We start from the raw sequence: 8,811 nt of genomic DNA, 5'->3' as shown, positions 1-8,811 counted from the left end.
TTCCAGGTTGATGTATATATGGATCTGAGGTGGAATATTCGCTCATATACGGACCCAAAAGTATAGTACCAAATCGGAAAAATATTACCGATATTTATACCTATCTTGACCAGAAATAAGACCGATACTTATATTTAAAATAAAAAAACTAGACCAATTAGAGAGGCACGTCCCCATTAGTCAAGTTTAATGTATTGCCGCGACCCCCCCCCCACCCCCGAGCATCACCGTGAGGGATACGTTAGGCTGGAAGTAAAACTACAACGGTAGAAATGTGGTCAGCGAATGTTAGATTTTACACTCAATTTCAATCGTTTATGTACATTATTGTTCTGAAGTTGATTGGCCATCAAATACAATTTTTTTTTTCTTTCCTTTTTTTCTTCTTTTCTTTATTCAAATGTCTTTGATTGTCTTGTGTGTGTTTTTTTTGCTATCTTTTTGTGTTACTTTATTGTATTTTCAACTAAGATCCCACTCTGGGATACGGTTTCAATAAAGATTTTTATTATTACAAACGAATTTAGGAACCTAGAGCCCGTAGATGCAATTACAGAAAATGATGATCGTGGGATCCGGGGATTTACACTGTACACCTACCAATGTATTCGTGAGGTTAAATTCAGTGGAAAATTAGATTTTAGTTGAAGGTTTTGTTTAATGAACTTATAGACATATTGCATGGAAATGTTGCCGTTGCTCTATACGACGCTGTTTTTATGAATTGTAAGTGTCCAACGACACTCTTGAGGGACTCTGGTTACACTAATAGTCGCTTCTAAGTATGAAATCCAGACGAATACATAAAAACAAAGACCTAATGACGGCGTTATGTATTTGTATATATTAATAGCGACTGTATGTGTAACCATGGTTACTAAATCGTGGTGTAACCATGGAGCTAAAAAGCACAGTCCTTCTATCACGGGCCATGGTGTAACGGAAACGTTCATTGCAAAACTACAGCTGCTATTTCATTGTTTTTTGGTTTATTGATTATGTGTCCGTGAAACATTCCTAAGAAATGTCACGTAGAGCGCGGAGATAACCAATCTCATAGTGCGCCACTCAGTCTACATGGCACGTGTTAGAACGTTTTGTTGACTGTGTCGCAGCTCTATTGAAATCTATTTCTTACAATGTAAACTCGGCATTTGTAAACGTTATGATCTAACATTGGTAGACAAAAGACTGTCACTTCTATCCTAATAGATCAATATTGATGGACACACACTTAGCCATCCTATCGAACACTTACACCATATTACTCTCATCTCCAAAGTGCACGTTGAGTAAACTGATTGTTAGATAGTATTTGGTTTAATCCCACAGGTCCGTGTTAGAAGGAAGATGGGTTCACCAAACATCATACAATCGGCCACATGACCTCTCACCTTGACGAATCGCCCATATAATGTGATCGGTGTGCCTCACGAGTTCTTTCACTTCAAACACTCGGTGTGGAGTACGACGTAGGCGCTTCTCTATGCAATCCCACTACTTTGCAAACCGATGAGTTGTTGCTATTTATTTGGTCGATATCCCCAAAATTTGACTGCATCATTTTGCTCCCAAAGATGATTCGGCTCCGGCTCCATGTATTTATCTTATATTTACTCATTCTGTGTGATTATACATCTGGAATCAGTGGGCATGCGTTGCCGGCAACTAGGGTGAGTACACACCGCACCATTTTTAGAAACAGTTATATATAGATTTAATCAAAAATCGCACCTTCGCGCAAAATTATTTTCGGGTGATATATTTCTCTTCAATTAGATTTATTAAAGTTACTTTTGGATTCCAACCACGTTTGCAGAACAACTTTGAACGTTTCAAACCTGATGTTTTCTAATAACACATTGGACATTGTCCCAATATGATATATCATTAACCCTTCTGGAGCCACGATTTTGAGCACGGAGTTGTTTTTTTCAATGTTCGGCGATGTTCGAGCTATTCCCGGGCATGTTTGTGCATGGGAGTACCTCGAAGAAAAATGAAGGCGGTCAAAATCTGTGTGAGCATCTTCCTACCATTATAATGCGCTATTCCAGCGTCAACCACGCCCAGTTGAACTCTGCACATGCGTCCTTGTATCTGTTAGTGAATTTGTTATGAACTTGATCAGTGGATTTGGTCTCCCCATTGTGGCACATTCACGTCCATTTTTAGTGTTCAGCTCTCAGGCTGTACCTGGACTTGGGATCTTTCGATAATGTGACCTGCGACAAAACCTTTCTTTAATTTTTATAAATATTTATTAATTTTACAATTGAAACTGAAACGAGAGGTTTTTATTGGATGGTGGAATAACATTAGATACTCGTACAGTATATCCAAATTACGTCATTGCAAACTCAGTGGCTCGTCAGTTCGCTGGTTGGATTTAACCATGACTGCTATTGTTATTTAAAAAAATGGAAGAAATAGCCCAGGGTTGTTGTGTCGCTAGTTAAAAATAAATGTATTGACATGTTGTTTTAAATTGAGCCTGGTGGCACCCCGGGACACCTGGAACCTTGAGTGTCTGCATTCACTTTAATCTCAAACAAGGCTGTCTGTGTCACCGTGGTTCATACAGCGGACATACACGTACTATTGGTCTAAACTTGGCCGATGAAGGGACAGTTTGTAATATGTTAATGGATTTTACAAATATGTCCATCTTCTAAACCATATATATATATATATATATATATATAGATAGATAGATAGATAGATAGATAGATAGATAGATAGATAGATAGATAGATAGATAGATAGATAGATAGATAGATAGATAGATTTATCCTATAATAGAATATTTTTGCATGTTGATAACACCGTTTTATTACATTTGATTTAGACTCGACATCTACTATCGGGAATCCCAGGGATTCAGGGATTGGGATTCAAATTTTACCGTGACATCTTACTAGTTTCACGATTTGCAAGTTATTATTATATGATATTGTTTATGAGATTATACCCAGTGTGTATATCTCATAAATGCGTTACTCAATCCATAGTTATTATTCTGAATACTTTGTAGAAATGTGGTCAAAACCAAAGTACGCGATATTAAGAACAACAAATATTTTAGATTTTAGATATCAAAAGTAGGAACCAACCTTAGCGTAATTTTACCAGCAAGCTTCACATTTTCAAAGTCCGACAAGCATAAGCCAAAATGTAAAGACATTTTTAAAACGAACTTTGATGAACTAAGATCATATGATTGATACGATTGATATGCTACTTCTTTTTCTGATTCCGATACACGTTTTCAGTAATTTCTATAGTTAACAATATATATAATTCATCAACATGTCGGCTTCCGTGTTTTTTCGAGAGTCTCGATTTCAATGAAAATCATTCCAAATAAATATAAATAATAAATGCGGATTTTAATAGTACCTAATATCTAGAACTCCCTCCTTAATTTATTCATTTTTATATTATTCTCCAGATAATTGCCGCACATTAGAATTGTGTAACGTCATGATTGCGCTTTAATTAGATTCAATAATTGTATTCAATTAATGCAACTACAGAGGGAGAACAAACATCTCATGGAGTTCAACAGCCCGCCTTTTGTGTGAATTCAACATCGTCGTGTGTTATCGTACATTGGTATTACCTTAAGATGACTCTTGACCCAACTTCATTGTGACCTACTTGTTCCTACTTGTATTGTTAGTATCGAGGACTCTTCTAGGATATAAAGTCCGAGGCAGAGGACTTTATAGCCATAGTAGTCCGAGTACGAGGATTTTAACTGATTCAAAATCTACCACTCAAACCATCTATATATGAATTTGGGGAAAGTGTTGGAGACATTCAGTGAGTACAGAATTTGTAGCTATTGTTCTCATGCTAAATTTGTGACAGGTGGACCTCTACACTGGAGAACTACATAATGGTCAACTTATCATATTCATGATCTAACTCAAACATCATGTAGCGCAAACTCCATTGACATACTCGGAAATAAGGCATGTACATTTAGCATATATAAAATCCTCCAATCGTCGGGAAACACTAGGTACATATAATATTTAACTCAACACTAACAAATAATTTTCAATATAAAAATACCTGTAAATGTATGTGAATGAGTAGAAATACAAAATGGCGTATAAAGTATACATTACAGTCACCAAACAGCGCGCGGCTGTTTAGCGATCACGCTAAAAACATTGAAAACTAACCCTTTTGTTTACAAAACAAAAAAAGAAGTCTTTGTCAGTCTACATTCCAAGTGTTTACGCATCATTCAGGCCGAAATTAGAACAGTTGAAGTCATTGCGTATGCTCATATGTGTTTAGAAATATTTTTAATGTACAATTTATTATTTCTGTTATGTGGATTGTTTTGCTTTACAAATTGAAATGTATTTCATACTTTAACCACGGTGTCACGGTGTCACCCAATTCATACATGACAACAACAGCAGCATTGGACACAGTATTTAGTCAACAGAATGTCATGATAATTTTCAACACCAAAACTTTAATGCAACATTTATACATTTTTATGTATCTTTTTTTTTTTATAAATTTAGATCAAATGTCCACTAGAATTGTCCATTGCCCGGCCCGGATAGGCCTTTTTATTTATTTCAAATCAAGGGCTCACCGATAGAAGTACACACATAGGAATAGATCAACTAGAAGTAGCAAAACACATGTCTGAAATTACAAATAATTATGAAAAGTTGGTTCAATAGGTATTTAAAAATAACACACATGATTTTTTTTAGTTCAACTGCATCAATGAGGAATTGTTAAAAATGCTATCTGTTTTTTTTTTTACAAAGTTCAACATTGTAGCCCTGGCTAGTGTTCCCAAAAGAAAAATTAATAGTTCATTAATAAAAACAACTTGAAAAACACTTGTGTTTATTCTGTAAAAGATGACACAAGTTATGTTCGAGTTCAAAGGGCTTTATTAAAACACAGCGGACACGCCTTAGTTTTCTTGGAAAAATGTATATTCTCTGTTTACAGACTTATGATAAAGAAAATACAGCCGAGCATGTACCTGGTAAATCCAAGTCCATTGTAACTGAGGACCAAGCATGGGATTTTCTTGGAATTGAGCGTGAGTGTTATATTTAGATGTTTTTATTGTTTTTTAGTCTTGTTTCTCGAAAGGTTGCACGAAAATATAGAAAAGTTCTCCATTGTTCATAGTGTAGTATACTACCCGGTCGTAATTTCACGCATACAAGAATACTGGTAAAATTGCTGATTTTAATATAATCCATTTGAAGCAAATCAGAAGAATCGTGGGGTTGTCCTTTTCTAAAACTAGGGCACCACAATCATTCTCTCACATTCATTCTCATGGTAATTATCTACGCAGGATGTTCAACTGGACTTGGGCGTAAATGTTTCTTTCAAAGAAACGAGCAGTACAACATGTGCTTCTCTGGTATTGATGCCATATGTGACGGTGTACTGGACTGCCAATGTGACGAAAATGACGAGTTTTGTTTGACAGACGAAAACCATGGAATATGTGATTGGATAGATATCGTCGGTAGTTTGATGAAACAAGGTACATTTGTACTTTTTGTAACCGCTTATACTGACGCTGGCGGCGCCCACTCCGTCCGGTTTCGAAGTGTGCTTACTACCTTGCCCTTTAATGTAAACACTCAGAATGTATTCAGTTTGCAATTAGTTGTATTCCCGGCCATTTATGGATGTTGACTTCAAACTGTTTCGGATCACCATGGAGTTTGTTTAAGAAAATGGTGGTAATATGACTGCCATCAGTTATTTGTGTATTGGAACGTGTTCACTATTTGTTTCTTTGGCGGAGATATTACGCCTTGTCTCAAATTGTTTGTCCACTTAAATTTTATATCGCGACAGATGGGGTAGATAAAATAAACTAATACATGTACTCGGTCAGGAATGCTGACTCAAGAAGTGAACGTATTTATGACACAAATTGGCGGTAATATTTGGCCGATATTCAAATTTGGCGTCTAAAATAGTTTGTTAGAGCGACATACTCTTCTTTAAACCACAGTCCCTGTGTCGTGTGACAACTAAAAGAAGTTGTCTGTGGAGCAATATAACATTACTTGTTGTGCTTACAGGACTGCCTCGTTTTGGATATGGAAAAAGTGACAGCTTCGTCTTTAATTTCTTCTGGATTGCTGGATTCGAAGAGTGTAAGTTAGTTCAATGATTGTGTGTAAATGGCTGTGAACGTCGTTGAGAAACGTTTAAACATAAATGTAATAATAACCATTAAATAAATAAATAAATACGTTTGTTCATTTAAACAGTTTGCTCGGCCGATGAAAAGGAAGTGACAGGATTCCGTTGCCATAGTGACCCGACAGTGTGTATTACCCCTGATGAGATGTGTGATGGCGCATTCCAGTGCCAACGAGCGTGTGACAAACTATTACGAAGTCCACTAGATTGTCCAAGCGATGAAGGCCATGCTATGTGTGAAATAAAAAATACGTTTGACGAGTTTTTCAACAAAGGTACTATTTTACCATTTCTAAATTATTATTATTAGTTATTACTTGTGTATAATACTGATTGTCGTATTGTTTAAATTTGTTAGTGATAATACTTATACTAGTTTTATAAAGTACTCCACTATAGTAGTTTACCCTGTGACCCTTGCGTCGAATCATAAACTGTGAGTGAGCGTCCGACGTCATCTTCGTAGCTGTTTTGTGACTGTAAGGGGTCACTCACTTCAAAACCCGAGGATTCGCATTTTTCCCAGGTGATTAACCTTATACTATATAGGAGGAGTCTATAGTTTAATATTATACAGTCATTATGCATGTGTTTTTTTCATTATATTCGTCTTCCAGTGACCTCAACATCGGCGTCAGCTAACGTGTATGAAGATGAGACTAATACGGAAACTACTGCTCCTAGTGCATCTTCGTTACTCCTACACCTCAACACGACAACTGCACCTGCCATGGGTCCACATTTCCCGAAGATTGTAGATCCCAAGAAAAACAAATATGAGCAGATATCACGATACTGAAAAATATATGAAAATGACACTATGTGCAATAAATAATTTACAAATAATAATTATGCCATAAAGTTCGTGGAAATATTAAACTACTATAAGTGCGTTTTCAAATTATTTAAGTTTGACAAAATTTGAAAGGTATTTCGTTTGGAGGGGGTAATTTCGTCCAGGAGGCAAACATCAACAATTTTTAATTGTCGTAGTTGCAAAAAAAATTTTTTTTTGCGTTTTCAGTCCATCATTCTACTTTCGTGTACGTGAGGGTGGGGTGATCCTACATCGAATACCTTGCGTTTTTGAGGAACTTTGGTCATTTGAGAACACTCCTAATTGTGCCATTTTCCACACAAATCCGAATTTAACGCAGAATTTAATTTCTTGTTTATACTATTTATAGTGACCAATATACGCAGGGGCGGATCTAGGATTCTGGAATAGGGAGGGCCGATAAGTTGGCCGAAGGCCAAGTTCGCGAGCGCCGACGGCGCGAAGCCCTGTTGGTTGTTAAAAATAGGGGGGCCGCGACCCCCCTCGGCCCCCTCTAAATCCGCTCATGATACGGAACGTTAAAACGTGAGAATGACCTAAAGTTCCCAGACGTCTTGCAACATGCATGTACACTGAGAAAGTTATGCAGTAATGGCGGAAACAAATAAATTTGATTGTTGGTGTATTGTTATTGAATATAGTCAAATAATATTCTAACTTCAAGAAAAAAATGAACGCAAAAGAAAAAATAATAATAATTATAATGAAATGTAAGTTAGGATGCTCTAATCAAGTTTTTCACTCCACCAAGTTTTCATGAATATTCACTGTTTGTAGATTTATTTGATATTGCTCAAACTATCCATGGCCATCTTGTGGTAAACTTGTCATTCTACGACCAAATATCACCAAACTGTTTTGTTGTCGTGATACATACAGCTCAATTCCACACAGAAGCAGAGTTTTAGACTTTTTCTTCAACATTTTTGCTCAATTTGTTTACGAACAAACTAATTAAAAGTTGTTACATAGTTCATTCCAAATTGTATTCCAATTCAGTAATCGTTTATCCACAGTCAAATAAACCCAAATTGTGGATGTGAATGTCAATCAGTGGGGTTTCGTGCTTTTCATGTTTATGATTACCCTAGCTATGAACAATGCATGTTTAAGCTTTTACATTTCCAAACAAAAAATGAAAATGATATTGACAAAAAAAAAAAAACAGATTCATAGAAAGTACCATCTTGATTATAAAAAAGTGCTTTGAATTCCAGTGTACTAGTGTGGGGAATCGCGATTATAATACAAAAATGAAATGCTTACATAATAATTATAACTGTATGCAAGTCTGATATAATATATATTTACATGACAATAAGACAAAACCGGGCCCTACAACTAAAAACAACAACAACAACAACAAACGCAGGTATTAAAAGGCCATTGTTGATCCGTATACCATCCAACATTGGTGGAGGTTCCCCTCAATAAGTTGTAAATAATGGAGGCAAGATCGAGAAAATTTAAAAATGCCAGATTTCACGCAAGTAAAACGCCATAGTTCACAATGATCGATATATCAGCATTCTATCGTGCGAAACAAACCCAGAAACCAGCATGGGGGAAACCGAAACAACATTCCCAGCTTCTGATCACAAGTAGGACACGTTCTCACGCTGTGACAATGACGTCACTGTGGAGGACAGCAACAAAAACTATATCCGGCCATGTAAACAGCTTGCCTTTCACACATATGGTATAGTGTGCCTATGTCTAGTGTCTAGATTCATTTGGCAACGTGTCTATAAATT

The 8,811-nt window shown here is 36.3% G+C and overlaps 1 protein-coding gene across 1 annotated transcript; it reads left to right on the top strand.

The window, feature by feature from the left end:
- Positions 1-4,971: 4,971 nt before the first annotated feature.
- Positions 4,972-7,098, top strand: LOC100378740 (uncharacterized). Its single transcript, XM_002739794.4, has 5 exons — positions 4,972-5,086; positions 5,351-5,545; positions 6,096-6,170; positions 6,288-6,494; positions 6,837-7,098. Exons 1-5 carry the CDS (start codon positions 4,972-4,974, stop codon positions 7,016-7,018), a joined length of 774 nt encoding a protein of 257 aa, XP_002739840.2. The 3' UTR covers positions 7,019-7,098.
- The last annotated feature ends 1,713 nt before the right edge of the window (positions 7,099-8,811 follow it).

The sequence above is a fragment of the Saccoglossus kowalevskii genome, chromosome 10 (assembly GCF_978046115.1).
Source record: "Saccoglossus kowalevskii chromosome 10, keSacKowa6.1, whole genome shotgun sequence".
Classification (NCBI taxonomy): Eukaryota; Metazoa; Hemichordata; class Enteropneusta; family Harrimaniidae; genus Saccoglossus; species Saccoglossus kowalevskii.
This window is presented reverse-complemented; position numbering and strand designations above follow the sequence as displayed.

Bases quoted from the DNA above. Each gene is read 5' to 3' on its own strand.
- LOC100378740 (XM_002739794.4), top strand. From the start codon at position 4,972: ATGTATATTCTCTGTTTACAGACTTATGATAAAGAAAATACAGCCGAG. The intron at 5,087-5,350 runs GTGAGTGTTATA...TTATCTACGCAG, and splicing joins GGATTTTCTTGGAATTGAGC to GATGTTCAACTGGACTTGGG. The intron at 6,171-6,287 runs GTAAGTTAGTTC...TCATTTAAACAG, and splicing joins GATTGCTGGATTCGAAGAGT to TTTGCTCGGCCGATGAAAAG.